This window comes from Erpetoichthys calabaricus, chromosome 2 (assembly GCF_900747795.2).
Source record: "Erpetoichthys calabaricus chromosome 2, fErpCal1.3, whole genome shotgun sequence".
Classification (NCBI taxonomy): Eukaryota; Metazoa; Chordata; class Cladistia; order Polypteriformes; family Polypteridae; genus Erpetoichthys; species Erpetoichthys calabaricus.
Window position 1 is genome coordinate 223,832,735 of NC_041395.2, and position 23,775 is coordinate 223,856,509.

The following is a 23,775-nucleotide window of genomic DNA, read 5'->3' on the forward strand; positions in this document are numbered from 1 at the left end:
TGTAACTCTGAATATTTACAGTATGATGCACTGAATAGCAAGAACAGTAGAGTAAGGCAGAGAACACAAGTACAAATCTCCCACCCCTCCCCTTCATTCCCTTCATAAGCCCCCTCCATAATAAAGTGCTGAGCCTCCCCTAAAATGGTGTGCCTTAGTCATTGCCACAAAACACTGCTTATCCCCTCTCTTTGCTTCATTATTACACCTCGGAACATGACCAGAGTATTAATCAAATGATTCCCACATGGATAAAGGTTTTCTTTTTGTTTCTCAGCTCTGGTAGATCATTTTGTAGAATCTCTCACATTTTTATTTGGCCTCATTTTGTATGCTACCATTGTTCAAGTGCTGTGGGAGAAGCCTATTTGCAATTGGCCTAGGGTGGAGGGGTGCAGGTCAACAGCATGTGTGCCCTGCGACTACTGCTGCATAGGCTGAGCACCCCTCGAGTTTGCCTCAGACTTGTTTCATATCCTGTAGGTACAAGCGCATGAAGCTTGACACAAAAATTTAAAGCGCTCTGCTTTTCAACAGTTCCTGGTTTCCTTTATGGTGGATGGCACCTTTTTTGCACCCCACGTGAAGAGGCCACATGTGGTTTACTCTGTACAGTGTATCTGTTCTACAAAGGCCAAAGCTGGCAGATGCATACAAATAAAAAAAGAAAAATATTAAATAATATAAACATTGAACCTGCAGACGAGAATGAATATCTTCAATTGAGAGCAGAAAGAGGATACAGCAATGCCTTCAATCAACTGCAGTAATACACAAAAAACATCTGATAATATACATACATATATACATTGTTTTCAGCTTAGTATTGCATAGCAATGTTCATGTTGTTTAAGCCCCTCACCCGCTCCATTACCCCCTCACCCCCCCCCCCCCCCCCACCTATGAAAAATTAGCATCCCACAATAAGATGGTTTGCTTTCATTTCCACAGTTGGCCAAAACACTTCTCTAAACTAAGACACCAAATCCTGCGTCATTCCTTCCAAATGTTCCGCTAGAAGCCGAGAGCTTCAGGGTGAATCTTTTTTTTTTTTGTTGTTGTTGTTGTTGTTAATAAACATTGTTAAAAAATAAAAAAAAAATGAAAGTAAAAAAAGCTGAACTTAAAAAAAATAAAAACAGGTAGAAGTAGACAATTTGTTTTTGGGGCTGTCCATCCTTGGAAATCCGTTTTTTTTCATGCCTGTTTTGGTCATCATCATCATCCTCTAGATTTTAACTAAATCTGGAGATTCTGGGATGGGTTCTGCAGAAAAAAAAAAGAATAAAAATGTTATAGCATTTTAATAGGGTAAGATTACGCTATAGTGAATATTTTACGTGCTCCCTCAGTACTGCTCTTCTTCCTATTAAACATGAGCTCTTGTTCTTCTGATAGACCACTACTTGATGGCAGAATTCCAACATTAAAAACACACTTATCATATTTAGTGAAGATTCAATGTTAATATTCATTATTTACATTTTTAATTTAATTATGTTGCATATTCATTGCCCATACTTTAATTATCCATGTCTGCTGCACTCCCAATGTTTCTGCACCAACAGAGCAAGCAACAAATACTTTACATTGTACTGTAATCTATTTAGTTAGCCAATAAAAGGTGTCATTTCACCCTACTTTCTCCTGTATCAATCTATGGCTAACACGGTACAACACTCTACTGCTATTTACATTGTACTGCAATGCAAATGGCATGCAAATGTTTTGAAATTTTTGAATGCAACGGATATTGCTATCTAGCAACTAAGCTAAGTGTCTCATCTTGTTTTTTCATAAGTTATGGCATTCAGATAGGAAATATGCTGCAGCTTTACCTATATGTCTTGATCGTGTGTAAAATCACTGGTCAGCAGATCAGCTTGAATACACTTCATTTTGTTGCAGTGCTTCTAACACTTCCTATGATTTGCACCACAGTGGCACAGTGCTTAGAACTGCTGCCAGAGACTTGTTTGCAGTCCTTGACCCAGTTACTGTCTCCTTGTGAAGTATACATGTTGTTACAGATGGCCAGGACCATTACCCAGCCAAGACGCCAACCGGGTGGAAGGACCGAGGAAGAGAGCACAGTTGGGACATTATCTACCCAAGACACTAGAGTGTAGCCCCCCTGGGCTGCAACAGTACTACTGACCCCTGCAAGGCATGCAGAAAGTTGTAGTTTGGAGCAGCCCTGTTGGGCTTTGTGGGAGCTGCTAGGGGGTGTTTCAGCCCTTTGTGGCACCACTTCCACCATACCTGGTCAAGGAACACCTGGAGCATTTCCGGGTGCACTACAAATGGAGCCGCCTCACCCTAGTTGAGGAGCCAGAGTCAGGAGGAGGTGGACAAAGCTTGCGGGGGGAGGAGTGGAGACAGAGACAGAGGGAAAGAGAGAGGAAGAAGGGAGGACTGTGCTTGTTTGTATATTTGGTGCTTTGTACTGCTGTGTACTAGCAACAGAAAAGCACTTCCCCACGTAAATAAAGGCGTGTTGTCTGGTAAGCCTTGTGTCTCTGCCTGTTTGTGTCAGGGTTGGGGAAGCCCTACACCCCCTGGTGGTCCACTATGTTTTCAGTGTTCTTGTGTATTCTAGATTTAGATTTCAATAATTTGTGACACCTAAATTAGCCCAGTATGATGTGTACCTATGCTTAAGTAAAGATTCCCTGTTATTCATTGATGTCCATTACAGGGTTGGTTCCTATGATGCACCCAACGGCTGCTGGAAAAGAGTCTGGTTCCCCACATCCCTATAATGTAAAATCGTTATGAAAATAGATGGATGATAGTCACTAATAAAACAGCTGAGATATAAAATGAAAGTTGTCTGTAACATTCTACCATAAAGTCTTTATGGATAAACTCTGCCCTTAACGTTAAAGCTGCACTTTAAAGCAGGACTGGCTTTTTACAGAAGCTCTTTAAAAAATAAATATATGTATATACAAATATATATATACACACATGGTCACACACACCTTATGGTCTGAACACATCAGAATTACTAAAAAGAAGATACTGTAATTCAAAACGAAAGAAAACTTCTGACTTGGCAGTTTCAGTCACAGAGAGACATTAAACAGGCGTATTGCTGTTGGTATAAGAAACTCCAGTTGCATTTCTTGACACACTTCTGCTGAATGATTCAGTTCTCAGTGTTAGTGTGTCAGAGAGAGGGTGTGCAACATTATTCTTAATGGTTCTCAGTTTTGTTTTAATACTCTGCTTTCCGACTACCTCCAGGGGTCAAGAGTACATACCATAACTGAGCCTGCCTTTTTAATTAGCTTGTTAATTCAGAGGGCCTCTCCTAAGCCCAGCACACCACAACTTAGAAAATTGCCTTTGCCATCAAAGAAATGTAGAACATGTAATGAATGTCACTACCCACATTAATGGAATGTAGCCTCCTAAGAGCCTGCTCTGCCCTTTCTTATATAGTTCCTCTATGTTCTGAAGCCAGCCCGACCTGTCATTGATGTGGACCCACAAATACTTGTAGTAGGGCACCAGCTCTACATCCACTCTTTGAATAGTGACCCGGTGTAGAGGCTGTTTGGTGTGGTGAAAGTCAATAACCAGTTCCTTGGTTTAGCTGATGTTAAGATGTTGATAATTCTCTTTGCACCAAGAAACAAACTTCACCACCTGACCCCTATACTCTGTTTCATCGCCTTACCAATACACTCCATAAGTGAAGAATCATCTGAGAATTTCTGCAAGTGACATGACCTGGTGTTATATTTGTAGTCGGAGGTGTACAGAGTGAAGAGGAAAGCAGACAGGACTGATCCTTGTGGTGCTCCAGTGTCGCTCACATCCATATCAGAAACATAGTCAATTGAGTCTCACAAACTGTGGTCTACCCAACAGATAGTCCATTATCCAGCACGTCATAGGCTCATCCACCTGCATATCTCTGAGCTTACCTCTTAACATGGATGGCTGGCTAATATTGAGGGCACTGTAGAAATCAAAAGACATAATCGTCACAGTGATGCCAGGTTTATCCAGGAGAGAAAAAGCCTTGTAGAGCAGATAGATAATTACTTCCTCAACTCCAATCTTTGTCTGATAGGAAAACTTTAGTTGGTCCTGGTTTTCTACCACAAGAGGATTCATACAGATTTATTATAAACTACACAAGAAAAAATCAAGCCAGGTTTCCCTTCTGTATTTGTTAAGATAAAAATGGATGATCTTGCCACCACATCAGTTTAGGAATAAGTCATTTTTACCAAAGGCCCAATGCATAGGAAGACTTTTCTTTAACTGACTTTGTATTATGTTGCATATATTTAATCTCTATCATAAAAAGAGTTGCACAGTGATCAGCTCTGAAATGTCAATATAAATTATACATTCAAGTGATAAAGTTATTCATCTGCAGATGATGTACTAATTGTATAATCTCCTAGTACATTTTCATATTTCAATATCAGTGTCCTTATTAGAAAGGAAGTGGTGACAGGTCAAAAGATGATAACCCCATATACCATAAATCTGTAAAATGTAAGTATACAAATGTAAGTGAAAGTTCATGTACCAGTTTTGTGGAATTGGCTGAGATTTATCAATGCATTAGGTACTTGCTGGGCCGTTTAGTTTAGGTTATGGTGTTCTGATCTTCGACTCTACGTATTCCAGTTACTACAATCAGTCGTTAGTGAAATTTTATTCTAAAAATAGTTATGACTCAACAAATGTGCCATATATCGGACTACTTCAAAAGTGAAATTGGGCTTCACTTATTTACAAGTCTTGCTTTCAGTATGTGAAATCCTTTCCTAGCAACTTACCAATGTATACATGAAAATGTGTTGTTGTAGAGTCACTGCTTAAAGAGTTGTGCTTTTAATCAAATACATTTATATGACCTTACCTGGAAGGCAAAGGAGTGTGACACCTCTGTAGTTGGAATACACCCTTGTAGATTTGGAAAAAAACATACGGCAGCATCCACTGGCATGTGTTGTAGGAGGTGCTGCAGGAATATGGGGTAATAAGTTGCACTTAATTTGTTATTCGCCCCCTATATGAATATATTGAGAGCAGTGTTAGGGTACTTGGTATTGAGTCTAATTCGTTTACTATAGGTGATGGACTCTGTCAAGGCTATGTCTTGTTTACACTCCTGTTTGTGGTTTTCATGGACAAACTATCAAGGTGTACCCGAGAATGTAAGGGTGTCCAGTTGGCAAGGCTAGCGGTAGCACTGTTGCTTTATGCAGATGATGTTGTCTTCTTTGTTTCAGCTGAATGTGACTTTTGGCACAAACTGTAGGGTGTGAAGTGGCTGGGATGAGGATCAGCACCTCCAAGTCTGAGGTCATGGTTTTCTTACAGAAAAGAATGGATTGCACTGTCCATATAAGGGGCAAACAACTGCTCTTCGTAGAAGAAATCTCAAGAGTAGAGTTGCTGCTCCTTTGGATCGAGAGGAGCCAGTTGAGGTGCCTTAGACATGTTCTGTCCCATTCACACACACATAAAACCCAAGCAACACTCTCAATAATCCAACTTAGAGTCGCCAATTAACCAGAGAAAATGTACACTGAGTTAACATGAAGGGAGTCAACCCCAGAGTTATGATCGGCTTTGACCACTGTATCCACAGCATAATGTGGAGATATAGAAATGGAGATGTGCGTGCAATTGAAAGGTGTAAAAATAATATACGATTGATACAAAGTTGGTCAAAAAGATTAAAATTGATACCTGAAAAGAAGACATAATGGTTGGTGCTGCTGCCTCACAACTACCGGAAAATTCAGATCTCAGCCTATTCACTCTCTGTGTGGAGCTCACACAATCCTTCATGTCTGTGTGGCTTCCAGTTTTCTAATCATACTTACACATCCCAAAGATGATAGGTTAATAAATTACTCTAAATTAGCACCGTGTGCATGCTCTGTGAGGGACTGGTGGATCGTTTCCTGCTTTGCACCTAAGGACAGCAGGACAGGTTGCAGCTCCCTGTGTACCTTAACATGAATTAAATGTGTTGGGTCAATTAATGAATGGATATATAAAAACTTTTTCAGGATTTTTCCTTATTTCTATTGATTTTGACTAAATCATGTATAAAATATTTTGGCTCTTCAAGGGAAGAGTATAACATTGTAGCTCTGTGGTTATCACTGCTGTTTCACAGATTCAGTGTAATGGGTTGAAATCCCCCACTCTGTAAGTCTGTTTGGATTTCTCCCAGTGCCTGTATGGGTTTTCCTCAGGAATCCCTAAACACATGCATGCTAGGATACTTGGAGATTCCAAATTAGTCCTGTGTGGGTGAGTGGGCCTTACAATAGACTGGCGCCCTGTCTAGGTCTGTTTCCTCACTTGTACCTAGTGTTGGAATGATAGGCTCTGGCCCTCAAACTCTAGGCTGGATTAGGTGGGTCTGAGAATGCTGTGTGATGCTATGGAGATGCTTCAACACATTAGGCATATTTAAACAAAAGACCCATGTGTGGGGAGCAGTCCTCTCTGCTCACGCTGAACCACAACCACTAGATTAAAATAAATACATTTTAAAAAATTTTTGGCGCTTGCATTCACCTCACTTCTCACTTCTAAAGACCTGTGTGCAGCAAACGCTACTGTGCTACAACAACATCATGCTAATAACGCAGATGAAGAGATGCAAAGTTGAAAAAAGTAAACGCTACGGCTCAACAACATGCAAGTAAAACACCTCAGCAACAAAGGGCAAGGCTTGATGTTTTCATTAAAAACATTATCTATCAGGTGGTATTTTCTCGAGACAAAGATTAATGGGACTCATAGGCCAGCAATATGGCTAAGATATGGTAACGCCAGTGTCTTCTTACGAAAGCCAGTGGTGCAGCAAGCACAGGAGGGTCCACATCCTCTCCACTGGGTAATTCTTAAGAGTTAGCTGATGCCTCTCCAAGTTCACAAATATAGTAAAACTGATAGGGAGTCTTCAGGTTGTTTTTTTTCCCAAAGACCACATGCAGCTAGTTCTACATAAAGTATAATCTTTCTAGGTCTATTGTCAATTTTGCTTTTAAAAATAGTTTTGCGTCCATTTGGGGGCTAAGTGCAGAGTTTCATGGCTTGTCTACGGATCATATCACTGTACTTGCTATGTTCTTTTCATTTGATTGGTTTGTGTTTTGTTATTAGGTTGTATTCCTTAAATAAAGGGAAAATTTATTATCTGCCTACCAGTCATTTTCCAAAGTTCCCAAGTGGAATTCTGTATTTGTTCATCACACTGTCTAAAATTATTTTTTTTGGTACAACTCAGCTCATGCTCACATTACAAGTGGATCTCTATCTTCTTTGAGGCTGCTCAGTACACTTCTATTTAATCTATATATACACAATCAAGATTATCTTTCCACAGAATTTGTGCTTCCTGTTTTTAATCTTGGCCACATGTTTAGTAAATGAAATTAGAAGGAACAATGCCAAGACCAGTCCTTTTATTTACAAAATAAAAATGTTTCATATCCTTATGTTTCATTTTGATGCTTACTGAGAAATCCGTGGAGCTTTTACACTGAATGGCAAAAGCACCAATAATCAAACTAACTATAGCCATGAATGGAATGCGTGTTCAGTGTAAATGAGCTTATGGAGTTATACATAGAAATGAAAAATGTGTAGGTGTTTTTTCAACTTTTAATATAATTTTACTTTAAGAAAAAGAAATATGAAATGGTTGATATTTAATTAAACACATAGCATCAATCCGTTTGTATTCATATCAAAAGACCTGAGCATGGGCCTCTTTTAAAATGTTCAAAATGTGACAGTTGCTGCAGTGACTCCAATCAGCATTGAGAAAGCTGGTTAAATGTGCCCTATAAGGACTACACCATTTCAAATTGATTACGTGAAAATCTCCACCATACTAGACTCAAGCAGAGCCAGTCAATCCATAAGGCAATGTAGGTGATAATGTCATCTGAGGCACACTATTTATGAAAATTAAGGGGCACTCACTCCATACACCGAGAAGGACCACAGGCCTTGGGTTGTAGAAGTATGAAGCGCACTCAGGATGCCGAGGTGGGAGGTCATCAAACTCTGATGATAATGGGTGGGCATGGTTAATGAAAGTAAAAGGGTGCATTCATAGGACAACGATGGTGAGCCAAAGTTGATGAACTCTGATGATACTGAGTAGCACTATTTATAAAAGTAAACCATATACCAAGGGGCAAGCACTCCTTAAAGTCCATGGTATATACACAAAGGGGCGCCATTTATGCTACTGAAGGGGTGCAGGCTCCAAGGGAGACACCCTCCTCCCCAACACAGGTTGTTGAAGTCTAATAATACCATCTACCTGCTATGGACAGCGAGGTGCAACATCAGTCTACCCTGCCTAGAGCTGCAAATGGGCTTCGACCGGCAATGCTCCTCTGCAATCAATTGTATACCAAATGCTCCCTCTACCTCTCTCTCCATGCAAGCTTTCCTGTCTATTTGCAAAGCAGTACACAAACTATTTTTAGCTACTATGGACTAGGAATATGTTTTTCTGTAATGTTGGCTATAAGTTTTTCTTTTTTAAAAATTTGCATTTGAGATAAAAGTGAAGTTGAATGCCTCATGGGATCCATAGTTTTTGGTTCAAATTCCAAGGCTGGTTCTTGTCTGTGTGCATTTTGCACATTCTGCTTAGATTTTCCTCCAAGTACTGTAGTTATCAGCTTTATGTCTAAAGCGGCATTAATTTACTTGTGATTGTGTGTGTGACTGGGCTCTGCAATGGGCTGTCACCCTATCAACAGTTGACTCCTGACTTGAACCGCATAATTCCAGCTCAATGCAACCCAGAACTGGATTTTGCCAGTATGAAAATGTTATGTTAAATGCCAATATATTGTTGAAGGACAATCAATTCTAACTTTAATTCCAGAAAACCAGAAGGAGTCTTATGGGAAAATATTTTATGCATGTGGCTCTGCCCTGAATAAACAGATTAGGATAATGGAGGTATGGGTTCTAAACAGGACAAAATTGTTTTTGATGAAATTCACTGCCTTTCATGGGGAGACGAAAAAGGAAAAACAACATACAATAATTAAAAAGTCCCACCTAGCAGATTCAGCCAGCTGAATACGTCTAAAACGGACGATCAGAGAGGTGCTTTAATAAAAGATGCAATACGTTGATACTGCAGGAAAGTGTGCACAAAACAAAACCATCTGGGCATGGCTTGGGATGTTAGAAGATCACTGGGAGTTCATTCTCCAGTGCATACTGGCACACTGCACAAGTGGAGGAAAAATGGAAATTAAAATCTTCCACGAGAAATAGTGAAAAAGCAATTCATGTTTTGAGTTAAAACAAATTCAAAAGGTAGGAACAGTGTATTAGGTGTTATCTAATGACTCACATACAGACTGGTCAAGTTTCCATCTGGAATATAAACCAGCAGTAAAAGCCCCAGCTGACTTTATTCACATTCTCAGCTTTTGTCTCATTTAAAGCCATCATCATTTAAGGTCTTTGCCCGCTATGAAGCCAAGCACACACAAGAGTAGCCTTTTGAGTCCTTATGGCTTAACATCAAGCGGGTGCCTTTGTCCACAGAACACTGGTGGCAAGGCTGCCTGTAACCACTTCCTGCTAAGTAATTATGTTGCTATAGGGATTGAGCTGTTTGTCTTAAGTACTACGTATGGGATTTGGAGAGGTTTTTATAATTGTTAGCTTAACTTTCTGCTACTTTAACAGTTTAAGATATTCTGCCTAGTGTGACGCTATGACACTGTAGCATAGACACTGTCTAAGCTGAGTTTGCACGTTTTCCCCATGTCTATGTGGTTTTTCTCTGGGCACTTCATTTTGAGGATTGTAAAATAGCACTGTTTGGCTCAGTATGTGTGCCTTCTCTGAGATGGACTGGTTCATGGTTTTTGCCTCACGCCTCTTACTGCCTGGACATTTTCTGGCCCCTTTAAACATGAACCAGATTCAGCATTTTCAACAATGAGTGGATAGATGAGAAGTAATTTCAGTTTTGACATGGCTGTCTGCTTGTTAAGTCTGTTACTGCATTACACCTCTGCAGATTTCTGTAGTTTAAAATAACTATTCCCCCTGGGTAACTTGCACTTTGCATACCCTGACAGTCCCTAAATAGCCTGGCCTTCAACAATCCACTGCGGAGCCCAGCCCAGACAGTTTGTACCCTTTTTATTTGCTGCTGATTGAAAACTTGGCTTTCTTTGCCTTATAGGAATAAACTCTTGTTTTGTTTTAGTTTCTACTACTACCTTTTACCATCTGCACCATGTGCTATATATTTTGAAGTTAGACACTGTAATGCTGTGTGACATCTTTAGCAAGCCATGATCTTTTTGTCTCAGCATTCCAATTAGTGTCTTCATTTAATAACTTAGCTACAAGTCTTGCAGTACACACTTGCACCCAGTAAGACTCCCATAAAGACAGAATTGATGTGAGTTGGGTTTACTCCCTTAGAGTCTTCAAGGTTTTTGTCCCCACAAATTCTCAGAGTTAATTATTCTTTATTGTGCTTGCTACATTATCAATTATTTAAAAGCATATAAATTATAATCTACTTTTGTGAAAATGGTTCCACTCATCAGTGTACCAACCTTTTGCAGGTCAAGTCCCAATTTCTTAATGTTGCTGGTCTGCTGTTTTAGATTCACCTGTTGCAATACTTCAGCAGGCCTTTGCTGTCCCAGCAGTGACTGAGTGTATGAGGCTAAATGAAGACTATCTCTTGGGTATTTTAGGTAGAAGAGAATGGTGAACTGTCTGACTGCAAGAAACCACATCTTTAATACTTTGTTGTCCTTATTATAGTAGAACACAAAAGCAGAGAGATGTCATATTGACTTCGGATCACATCCAAAGTAAAGCACCCAGTGTGATTTGATAGTTTAAAAGTCTATAGGACAGTGAACCGCTCATCTCTACCCTGAAAGCCTTGCTTTCTCTCCAAAGAATTAAGTATGAGTTAGATAGTGTACACCAAAATCCTGGGTGCCTCATTTTGCATACTGCTTACAATGACACGATATTATCAAGAGGGTTTGCTGTCTTAATTAATCCTAGCTTGTGGTTAGATTAGAGTATAGAGCTGTTACAAACATTACAGTATAACTGCTTACCTTGAGATGGAAAAAAGCAATCTCCATGCACAGGAGGTGAAAGTGGGGTATTTGGTTCAGACAGTAGGTGGCGCCCCGACTCTGACTGCTGCCTCATTATCTGGGCCACTGTGCGAGTCTTTGCTTCTCCCATCACTTCTTCAAAAACAGGATTCTCGTGACCTTGAGCTTCACTATGAAACAAAAGCAACTATGAATAAGAAGAATTGGTCACTGAGAAGGCAAAATAATACAGCTGAACATAAAACCTGTTTTCCTAAAAGTGATTCTAGAGAAAAGTGACCATTGCAATGCTGATTGCTGTACTTTTACCAACAGAAGTATCTAGGAAAACTGCAGTTCTTTGATTATATGATTATGTCAGTTAAAGTTAAATCTGTTTTAAGCAATGAATACACACACGCTCATATATTGTATATTATATATATTATATATATATATATATATATATATATATATATATATATATATATATATATATATTATAAAAAAAATCCTGGGAGGGAGACTAGGGAGACCAGACGTGATCTTCTTCTCGGAAGACAATTTGACGTCTCGTGAGAGACACTGTAATGTCACACGAAGACAATTTGACGTCCCACGAGACAAGGCAGTGAGACAACATTTAAAACAAGTTCACGGACATCTAACCAAGCAGTTGTTGGAATGCTTTTGGCAGACACGCTTCATGTGATCCCAGCTCTTAAAACAAAGACAAGCAACAAGCAGAACACACCAGCAGCAGGAAGCCAGCAGATGATCCGACCGTTTCTCCTTAGCGTGCGTTCAGCCAATTCCCCCACTTTCACAACGCGAGCGACAGAGACACAAAGTGGCAAAAGGACAGCTGCTCTACAGGCTTTGAAATGATCGACACAAAGTGCGACAAGCAGAAAATGCAGCTCGCCAGCAGATGATCCGACTGCAACTCCTTAGCGTGCGTTCAGCCCACCCTTCACAACGCAAGCAGAAGAGATACAAAAAGGCAAAAGGACAGCTGCTGTACAGGCTTTTAAATGATCAACATGCAGCGTGACAAAAAGAACACGCAGCTCGCCAGCAGCAGCAGCAGAAAGACAGCAGATGATCCAACGGCATCTCCTTAGCGTGCGTTCAGCTCCCTCCCCCACCCCCCTCCTTCACAAGACAAGCAGCATTATAAGTCCTGCGAGAAAGATTTAACCACGCCTGGGGCCAGAAATAAAGGACAAGTACTGTTTTTACAAAAGTTTTAAAGTAAAACTGAAAATAATGCATATGTAACAATTCCCATGAAAATAACAGTCTCTTGAAATTGTATATCCGGTAAACCAAACCCAGGGGTGGGCGAGCGAAGCAAGTAGGGGGCGGAGCCCCCTAGTATATATATGTGTGTGTGTGTATATATATATATATATATATATATATATATATATATATGTTCATTGCATTCATAGTCTGAATCACAATCTGATTGTATGGGTGGTTACCTACCAGGTAACGCTTGTGGTTGGTCAGCAAGTCGGCTAACATCCGCCACGGTGCCCTCTTTCAGTTGCGAGAAGCAGATCATAGAATGGTTGAAATAGTTTTACTGTCAAATAATTCTTTGCATTATTTGACAGTAAAACTATTTCAACCATTTATATGTGTGTGTGTGTATATATATATATATATATATATATATATATATATATATATATATATATATATATATACTTCCCATGGGCTCACCACCTATGGGAGGGGCCAAGGAGGTCGGGTGCAGTGTGAGTTGGGTGGTGGCCGAAGGCGGGGACCTTGGCGGTCCGATCCTCGGCTACAGAAACTGGCTCTTGGGACGTGGAATGTCACCTCTCTGAAGGGGAAGGAGCCTGAGCTAGTGCGCGAAGTTGAGAGGTTCCGGCTAGATATAGTCGGACTCACCTCGACGCACAGCTTGGACTCTGGAACCAATCTCCTTGAGAGGGGCTGGACTCTCTACCACTCTGGAGTTGCCCCCGGTGAGAGGCGCCGAGCAGGTGTGGGTATACTTATTGCCCCCCAACTTGGAGCCTATACATTGGGGTTTACCCCGGTGGACGAGAGGGTAGCCTCCCTTCGCCTTCGGGTGGGGGGACGGGTCCTAACTGTTGTTTGTGCGTATGCACCGAACAGCAGTTCGGAGTACACACCCTTTTTGGAGTCCCTGGAGGGGGTGCTAGAGGGCATACCTTCTGGGGACTCCCTCGTTCTGCTGGGAGACTTCAATGCTCACGTGGGCAATGACAGTGAGACCTGGAAGGGCGTGATTGGGAGGAATGGCCCCCCTGATCTGAACCCGAGCGGTGTTTTGTTATTGGGCTTCTGTGCTCGTCACGGATTGTCCATAACGAACACCATGTTCAAGCATAGGGGTGTTCATATGTGCACTTGGCACCAGGACACCCTAGGCCTCAGTTCGATGATCGACTTTGTGGTCGTGTCGTCGGACTTGCGGCCACATGTCTTGGACACTCGGGTGAAGAGAGGGGCGGAGCTGTCAACTGATCACCACCTGGTGGTGAGTTGGCTTCGATGGTGGGGGAGGATGCCGGTCAGGCGTGGTAGGCCCAAACGTGTTGTGAGGGTCTGCTGGGAACGTCTGGCAGAGCCCCCTGTCAGAAGTAGCTTCAACTCCCACCTCCGGCAGAACTTCGACCACATCCCGAGGGAGGTGGGGGACATTGAGTCCGAATGGGCCATGTTCCGTGCCTCTATTGTTGAGGCAGCTGACCGGAGCTGTGGTCGTAAGGTGGTCGGTGCCTGTCGTGGCGGCAATCCCCGAACCCGCTGGTGGACACCGGCGGTGAAGGATGCCGTCAAGCTGAAGAAGGAGTCCTACAGGACCCTTTTGTCCTGTGGGACCCCGGAGGCAGCTGATAGGTACCGGCAGGCCAAGCGGAATGCGGCTTTGGTGGTTGCTGAGGCAAAAACTCGGGCGTGGGAGGAGTTTGGGGAGGCCATGGAGAATGACTTTCGGACGGCTTCGAGGAGATTCTGGTCCACCATCCGGCGTCTCAGGAAGGGGAAGCAGTGCAGTGTCAACACTGTATATGGTGGGGATGGTGCGCTGCTGACCTCAACTCGGGACGTTGTGGGTCGGTGGGGGGAATACTTCGAAGACCTCCTCAATCCCATTAACATGCCTTCCAATGAGGAAGCAGAGCCTGGGGACTCAGAGGTGGGCTCCCCCATCTCTGGGACTGAGGTCACCGAGGTGGTCAAAAAACTCCTTGGTGGCAGGGCCCCGGGGGTGGATGAGATACGCCCGGAGTTCCTCAAGGCTCTGGATGTTGTAGGACTGTCTTGGCTGACATGCCTCTGCAACATCGCATGGACATCAGGGACAGTGCCTCTGGATTGGCAGACCGGGGTGGTGGTCCCCCTCTTTAAGAAGGGGGATCGGAGGGTGTGTTCCAACTACAGAGGGATCACACTCCTCAGCCTCCCTGGAAAAGTCTATTCAGGGGTCCTGGAGAGGAGGGTCCGTCGGATAGTCGAGCCTCGGATTCAGGAGGAACAGTGTGGTTTTCGTCCTGGTCGCGGAACAGTGGACCAGCTCTATACCCTTAGCAGGGTCCTGGAGGGTGCATGGGAGTTTGCCCAACCAGTCTACATGTGTTTTGTGGACTTAGAAAAGGCATTCGACCGTGTCCCTCGGGGAATCCTGTGGGGGGTACTCCGAGAGTATGGGGTACCGGCCCCCCTGATAAGGGCTGTTCAGTCCCTGTACGATCGGTGCCAGAGCTTGGTCCGCATTGCCGGCAGTAAGTCGAACCCGTTTCCAGTGAGAGTTGGACTCTGCCAGGGCTGCCCTTTGTCACCGATTCTGTTCATAACTTTTATGGACAGAATTTCTAGGCGCAGCCAGGGTGTTGAGGGGGTCCGGTTTGGTGGGCTCAGGATTGGGTCACTGCTTTTTGCAGATGATGTTGTCCTGTTTGCTTCATCAGGCCGTGATCTTCAGCTCTCTCTGGATCGGTTCGCAGCCGAGTGTGAAGCGGCTGGGATGAGAATCAGCACCTCCAAATCCGAGACCATGGTCCTCAGCCGGAAAAGGGTGGAGTGCCCTCTCAGGGTTGGTAGCGAGATCCTGCCCCAAGTGGAGGAGTTCAAGTATCTCGGGGTCTTGTTCACGAGTGAGGGAAGAATGGAGCGTGAAATCGACAGGCGGATCGGTGCGGCATCCGCAGTAATGCGGGCATTGCATCGGTCTGTCGTGGTGAAAAAGGAGCTGAGCCGCAAGGCGAAGCTCTCAATTTACCAGTCGATCTATGTTCCTACCCTCACCTATGGTCATAAGCTATGGGTAGTGACCGAAAGAATGAGATTGCGAATACAAGCGGCTGAAATGAGTTTCCTCCGCAGGGTGTCTGGGCTTTCCCTTAAAGATAGGGTGAGAAGCTCAGTCATCCGGGAGGGGCTCAGAGTAGAGCCGCTGCTCCTCCGCATCGAGAGGAGTCAGATGAGGTGGCTCGGGCATCTGATCAGGATGCCTCCTGGACGCCTCCCTGGTGAGGTGTTCCGGGCACGTCCAACCGGGAGGAGGCCCCGGGGAAGACCCAGGACACGCTGGAGGGACTATGTCTCTCGACTGGCCTGGGAACGCCTTGGGATTCTCCCGGAAGAGCTAGAAGAAGTGGCCGGGGAGAGGGAAGTCTGGGCATCTCTGCTCAAGCTGCTGCCCCCGCGACCCGACCTCGGATAAGCGGGAGACAATGGATGGATGGATGGATATATATATATATTATGTGTGTGCGTGTGTATGTATATACCATTTGATGGATTTGAGCACATTAAAAGCAATTTGGCCTATGTTTACTTCAAGACCAGAAGAAATGTCATTCACAAACCCACTTAATCCAGTCCAAGGTATAAAGAGCCTGCAACCTATTCCAGCAGCCTTGGGTCCAAGGTAGAAAACAATTCTGGCCAGAGCACCCGTCTATCACAGGACCTACATACACACACAAACACACCACTCACAAATTCAAAAGCTAATTAACCTAAAAATACACATCTTTGGATGTGGGAGAAAAACAAAGGTACTTGGAGAAAATCTCCCACAGTCACAGGCAAAGCAAACAAACTCCACACACAAAGATAATAACCAGGGTGTTTCACGACCAGAAAGCTGCATCTTTGGGACACTTTCAATAAATAATTGCACCACCCATATACATACTTTGTATATATTGTACATTGTGGCAGATGGCCAGGGCCCTTATGTGGCCAGGACACTTGTGTATTGAAGGGGCCGGGGAAGAGTATGTGCACAGGGTATTATCTCCCTTGGAGTGCTAGATGGCAGCCTCCCGGCAATGCAGCGGTGTCTCAGACTCCCACATGGTAACACTGGAGTTGGAGTTTGGCACAGCCCTGTTGGGATCCATGGGCACTACCAGGGGGTGCTGCAGGGACTGCGGAGCCCTGTTTCGTTAGACTTCCACCTCACCCGTAAGTGCTTCCAGACCAATCAAACAGGCCACTGGAAGTACTGTACTTCTGGCTGTAGCTTAAAAAAAGCCCACTGCCACTCCTCCAGGAGCCAGAGTTGGAAGGTGAAGGACAAAGCTTGCTGACAGAGAATTGGAGGTAGAAGAGAAAGAGAGAAGAAGAAGAAGAAGAAGGAAGAAGAAGAAAAGACATTATCTTATTCTGTTTATTGTGCTATAACTGTGCTGAGATGGTGAGAATCAAGGGAAGCATTTCCCACAGCCAAAGTATATATATATATATATGTCACACAGCACACCTTTATTTATAGGTGGCAAAGCGCCTTCTTTGCTCCCCACAAGAGCACAATGTCCACAAGACAAAGCACAGTCTTTTCCTTCTCTCTGCCTCCACTTCTTTTTCAGCAAGCTTCATCCTCTTCCTCCCGACTCTGGCTCCTCGAATGGTGTGAGGTGGCTCCTTTAATTCTACTCCTGGAAGTGCTCCACGTGGCTCATCAGTATTACCAGGAATCACTCCCAGGTGTGGTGGAAGTCCATTGTAGGGCTCTGCAGCACCCACGGAACCCAACAGGGTTGTGCCAAACTACAACTCCCGGCATACCCCGTGGGAATCCATGGTGACACAGCCGCCCAGGAGGGCAGCTCTCTAGCGTCCCAGGGAAGGTAGTGCCTCGGAGATACTCTCTCCCCCGGTCCTTCCATCCAGTGTGTGTCATGGCCGAACAATGGCTGAGGTCGCCTGTCACTATATATATATATATATATATATATATATATATATATATATATATACCAGTAACGCCATACTGCACAATAACGTGCAGTGAATGCACTTGATTTGAGCGTTCATAGTATTCATCCTCTTTCTCTGTACGTTTAGCATTCGTTTGCTCAGTGGATGATGTGCTTGCTGCTTCCTGAGCAGCTCTTCTTTTCTCCACCATAGCGGCCTGCTGCTTCTCTTTTATCTTTTCACGTTAAAACTGATTAAGTTAGTTTTTGTGTTGCAATTACTTATTATGTTTTCTTTAATCTTTCACTTAATCTGGCACTTAAATCTTCAATCTGCCTCAAGAATGATTAGCGAAGGTGGTAGGGAATGAGAAAGGCGGCTGCGCGGTGCCGAGAGTTGATTCAACAATAAAATAAAATAAAATAAAAATAAAAAGAGTAATAAAATCATCACCCGGAAAGCAGATAGTAGACGTCACGTAGTATATGTGTACCAAATTTCAAGTCAATAGGTGAAATGGTTTGCGAGCTACAGGTGATTTAAAATCCTGGACAGACAAATGAACAGCCACGGTAGCATATTATAGAAGAAGATATATATATACTGTGTGTGTGTATATATATATATATATATATATATATATATATATACACTGTTATTTTTCAATAAATTCTTTTCCAGTTCTAAATATTCACAGCAAAAATGTAAGCTTTACAAGATTAGAATATAGCAACTCTTACCTGTCCATTCGTACTAGTTCATGAGCCCCTAGAATCAAAAGAGAAAACAGTTGGGTTATTCTGCAGCTCTTACTTTCATAACATACCTAAAAAACCATGAATTGACAAACAGGATCTTTAAAAATGACAATGTTATTTTTGTGACATAGAGTATTAACATAGGAAAAATGGCAGATCATCATTAGACTGAGAAAGTCATTCACTTAAGGGGTTGCACCAGACTTACAGTCACACCAAAGAGTGAACATCTGGTGAGCAGCTGGCCGTTGGGTGTGCTCTTGATAAGAGGTTAGTCAGAGTAGGGATGATTCTGATGTAAAAAGGTCAGATGGAGTGGCAAGTGCTACAATTAAAGTACTGTAACACCATCATCACCACCACTGCAAAAACGCCACATGGGCCATGATAATTGCCTAGCTATATGATCTACATCACAGGATGTGGACAAATTCACAATTCTAAGTTTTACCTTCTCTTTCAAAGAAGGGGTTGCTAATCATAACAGTGCAGTGGTCCAATAGTGTAGAGCTCAGGGCTGCATGCTGTTGTAACTCTGTTGGGGGACACGCTCAAATGCCAGTTTTCAATGAAGCAGTAGCTTTGGCATTACTTGTCATTATGTTAGGGATTTTATCTAATGACTGTCTTGTGTAAAAATTAAATATACAGGGTGGTCCAGATCTAACTATACAACTTTTAATGCAATGCAATACAATAATTGCATAGTTAGATCTGGACCACCCTATAGCTGATTTGCACAGGGATAACCATGTTAAAGAGCAGGAGATGTTTTAAAATGAGTTTTATAAGTTATATATGAGTTATAAAACTACATGAAATTAGTATAGCTGATACAAGTAAACACACATGTTAATTTATAGATTACTATGGCAAATATAAAAACCTAATAGAGGACCCTTTTGATGTTACACTTTGAAAATATTTTTAATAAGAAAGTAAAGTGAGAGAGGTATAACAATTTACATGATGTATATAGCACTGGAGATAATGTTGCACTGTGCAAAATGTATTTCATTTAATTAACTGTAATTTTCACCCATTCATCCCACACAGAGCTAAATTATAATCAATATTTATCAAATCATACACATGTTTGGGATGGAAGAGAAAAGAAAAATGAACTACCAGAAGAAAAACACACATGTATATGAGGAAATTTGCAAACTCAACATAAACAGTGTCGTTGCCAATATCCATCAGAATTATTTCAGCGTAAGAGTGAATTACGTACTTGAGGACATCAGTGGAAATCAAGGACAAGTGCTTTTAAGACTGAAGCATTTCTTTAAGCAAAGAGTTTTTGGAATCTGAAACAAACTACTGAGACATGTAGTTGAAGCTGAAACCTTGACAACCTTTAAGAAATATCTGGAAGAGATATTAGAACAGTGTAGCTATCAGCTGAACAAACAGGCTTGATGGACTAAGTGGTCTCTTGTTTTGTCAGATTTCTTATGTTCTTATCTGAACCTAAGATTCTGGATCCATGAGGCAGCATTAGTAGCTACTTAGCCATAGGCAAACGTACAGTTAAACAAGGTGTGCAAATATTATCACCAAATGCACACATTCTAATTTACTGGTCCATGTATTATATTAAAGTTAAAGAGAGACAATAGCTGCATTATATACATACGCCGAGTAGAAACCACACTCTGCCTCTGCTTGTACACCAACAAGAGGATCAAGGGCAGCGACAGGACCCCCATAATGCATCCTGCAGTTGCCAGGCCAGCTGCAATGGAGGCTGTAAAAAATGAAAAACAACACAGGTTTAAAAACAGTGGGAATGCCAGTCATTAAACTCATGGGTAATTCCATGAGCAGTGTTTCCAAATGTATTAAAAAAATAAGAGGAAATCAACAAAGTGCAAAGTGATGGGTGCACCCTGGCCATCTGTTTTCTGACCTACTTCAGGATTATGTGAAATCAAAGCTTGTCCCAGAAGTACTAGGTGCAAGATTAGGACAGAATGCCCACAGAGTGCACTTTAAGAAAATGTGAAACACAGTTGGCATTTTGGAGAAAAAACAGAATACATCATAAATGTGGTACATAAATAAGCTAGTAAATAAATAAATCAATTATGCACATTTGAGGTATAGGTCTGCTGTGTATCAAACATTAGAAATGTGGAATCTACTGAGATCTTAACATTAAACACCATTTGCACGGTTCATTTCAGGAATATCTCATGTGTGATCAAAAACAAAACTTTTATGAAGCTTCATTGGTAGTTTGTTAATATTCCTACTTTCAAACACACTGTAATACAATATGAACAAATAGAAGTTAAAGGTAAAGAAATCTGACATAAACCATAACTGAAACTATCTAGTGAGTCATCTTCATTGCTATGGCTTTGGGGATTATCTGGGGATGCACAGACACATTCAACTACACATGTACTTACACATGAGCAAATACATTATTTCTTGACACATTCTTGGTTAAAAAAAGTCTCAAAATGCTTTTCTACATAGCGATCATCAAAGAAATGTTAGATTCCTGTTGTTAAGGGTTCACGAAGTATTTAAAATAAATGATCTTACTGCAGGCTACATTTTCTCACTTGGCTTTCGAGTATGATTAGTATTATGCAGTGGATTATATTTCAAGGTGATTCTCTTTAAGAAGAGCCATCCTTACTAGAGGGGCTGGCGTGTGCTGCTTTGTTGTAATTTTATATGTCTCCTTTAGAAGAAGGGACTGACGGCCCTGTCTAGGGTTGGTGTAGTGCTCAATGGAGACAGGATCATCTCCAGGCCCACCATGACCCTGAGCTGTAGTAAGTGCATTTGAGAATATCATGATATGTAGTTTAGCAGTGACAGATGCCATGTCCCACCGTGCGTTCACTGCTCTCTTGACAGGCAATGGATCCCTGTGACCAAGAAATGGATAACCGGGTAGAAAATGGATGGATGCATGGATAGTTCAGCTGTATTGTTGAAGCTCTTACACCTACTGGTTTTAAGTAGGATAGAGGAAGATAAGAGCTACATATTTAATCTTCTACACTTCTGTGTTTTTGTTTTTACGAATGATTATGACTCTAAGCTGAGCGAATATGAACGTATGCACAAATGTGCGCTGTAATGAAAGATTAAGGCTGGTTTTCTGCCCTGTATCCGTTGATACTAGCACTGCCTCTGGCACTTCGTTTCACCTGAATGAAAAAGTGGAGTTCATAACATGGATGGACAGATGGATACACTGATTGATAGTTTCAGCTAGTTTCATTGCCTTATCTTCACTCTGCGCAAGTTAGTAACTTGAAAGGCACTATATAAAAATAATAGCTATTGTTACTGTCATTAATACCAAATACTAGTTGCAGTGCCTGGAAAACGCTATGAACTGGTATCTTTCTTGGGCTAAAAGAAAGTAATAATTTCCCCATTTTGGAAAGTTTAGACAGATCAGATTCTGGTTATCATCAGGTACTGCTTCCAGCATGAAGTAAATATCAAATGCATTTTTGTCTCTCTCCTATTATTTCTGATCACTGTCTTCTACATTAAGAATATTGAAGAAGTCAGTATTTGTGTAGATCTGTGATTTTTATATTATCTTTTATTCACATTAAATGTGTCATTTTAGTAGCACTATGGTTAGTGCTTCATCCTCTCTGCTCCAAATTCCCAAGTTTGGATTCTAGCCCAGGCATGGGCTATGGAATCCAAATTAGCCTTAAATGGGTATGTACACGGGCGTCACGGTGGTGCAGTGCCTCGTAGTTAGGAGACCTGGGTTTGCTTCCCGAGTCCTCCCTGCATGGAGTTTGCATGGTCTCCCCGTGTCTGCGTGGGTTTCCACCGGGTGCTCCGGTTTCTCCCACAATCCAAAGACAAGCAGGTTAGGTGCATTGGCGATTCTAAATTGTCCCTAGTGTGTGCTTGGTGTGTGTGTGTGTGTGTGTACCCTGCGGTGGGCTGGCACCCTGCCCGGGGTTTGTTTCCTGCCTTGCGCCCTGTGTTGGCTGGGATTGGCTGCAGCAGACCCCCATGTCCCTGTAGTTAGGATATAGCAGGTTGGATGATGGATGGATGGGTATATGTACATGAATGTGCCCTGAGATGCACAGCTGCCCAGTGTGGATGTGCCCTGAACTGGAGTGTTTCCCTGCCTTGGGCTTGTACCTGGTGTTGGCAGGAAAGGCACTGGATACCAATGTCCCTGCAATGGGAAAAGCAGGATGAAAATAAATGGGCAAGTCTTTTATTATTAGATACCAAATATTAGCACATAGTTATTTAGTAGAATAATGCATTAGACAGAGAGCAGAGGGGTGGGCTGAACCCCAGGCAGGGTGTTAGTTCAGAGAATTTTACCAAGTGGAGTGTGGGTGATATGTGCTGGGCTAGCAATCCCCCTATTTTTCAATCCTTTCTTAATACTGAATCAGATTAAGTGGGTTCAAAGACAGATGGAGGTTTGAAATGATATTTATAAATGGTATCTTATTGTGTGGGCAAATTGTGAGTCTGAAAACTGGAATGGTCAAACTAGTTGCCAATTAATGATTCTTGTTTAGCTCCCAATATTCTCGTGCCTCTAAATTGAGTCAGAAGAGGAGCAGGAGGGTAGTTGAATTTGCCTGATAGCTTTTTTTCTTTGCAGTTTAACAGCAGATTAATATTTCACATTATCAAACTGTAAGAAATGTAAAGTGGTGCTACTTGATTCTATAGAAGCCAATTTATTGCTGGTCTGCATCTCCAATGGAAAACAGTCACTGCATCAGGTGTCTATTATTTAAAAACCTTGCAGTTCAGCCTACATTATAGCATGAAACTGAGTGTTGGTTTGTTATAAACAAATCAATATTTTTATATTATTCTACATTTTGCAGTCTTAATATATAGTACTAGCTGTGTAAGTCCATGCTGTAAAAAGCCTGGGGTCCCAGAAACTATTGAAATCATCATAAAAAAACCTGAAATGTAGAGATGTCAGATAATTGAAAATAACTATTCTGAGCATGTCTCTGCCAGGAGGATTCATTTTGCCGACATGCTTGCATCGCTTGTGCATTAGCGGCAGAAGGAAAAGTAAAAGTGATACTGTTTTGCCAATGTTAGTGGCTAAGCGACTTTGTCTTTCTTCAGAGGTTTCGTTTTGCCGACATGCTGGCACCACTTGTGTTATTAGTGGCCAAGTGAGGTTTCTGGTTCCTCGCAGGCGGACGCCTTACCCCCGACTCCACCTCTCACTTCCGGGCCAGACAGACACACACTTCCACGTGTAGACGTTTATATGTGAGATGTTTAAGCATTTCTCAGTACATAGAGGCATTTCAGCTACTGTTTCACATGGATTTGAGATGCTTCACCATACAGTTGATTTAAAGCATGAATTATAAATAACATGAAAAAGTATGACATGGTCTATATGGGAATCAAGGATACACCACCTTTCAGTTACAAGTGTAAGTCATGTATACATCCAACCTTTAATTTCCTGAAAATTTTTTTTCCATTACAGTGTCCCCACGCCCATTAGTTGTGAGTTTAAGAATCAACCCATAGTGGAACACTGATTCATCAAAGGGCCTTCTCACACACTCACACACACACACACTCATTGGGCATTTGCAGGAAGCGGCCTATGGATTGGGCTCCTGTCTATACCAGTGCACACACATGCATACTCATTTCTACTGGGGCAATTTACAAGCAAACGT

The 23,775-nt window shown here is 42.2% G+C and overlaps 2 protein-coding genes across 4 annotated transcripts in view; one reads left to right on the forward strand and one right to left on the reverse strand.

Moving 5' to 3' along the window:
* The window catches only part of cdh23 (cadherin-related 23), a 1,336,251-nt gene that overhangs the window by 1,078,269 nt on the left and 234,207 nt on the right, over window positions 1-23,775 (forward strand). The gene's annotated exons all lie outside the window — the stretch shown is intronic.
* Window positions 1,065-23,775, reverse strand: part of vsir (V-set immunoregulatory receptor) — an 83,512-nt gene continuing 60,801 nt past the window's right edge. The window contains exons 4-7 of the mRNA XM_028795204.2: window positions 19,725-19,835; window positions 18,068-18,095; window positions 11,136-11,308; window positions 1,065-1,266 (exon numbers count right to left, since the gene is read on the reverse strand). Of these exons, the coding sequence (XP_028651037.1) occupies window positions 1,229-1,266; window positions 11,136-11,308; window positions 18,068-18,095; window positions 19,725-19,835 (350 nt within the window). The 3' untranslated portion in view covers window positions 1,065-1,228. The remainder of the gene's footprint in view (window positions 1,267-11,135; window positions 11,309-18,067; window positions 18,096-19,724; window positions 19,836-23,775) is intronic.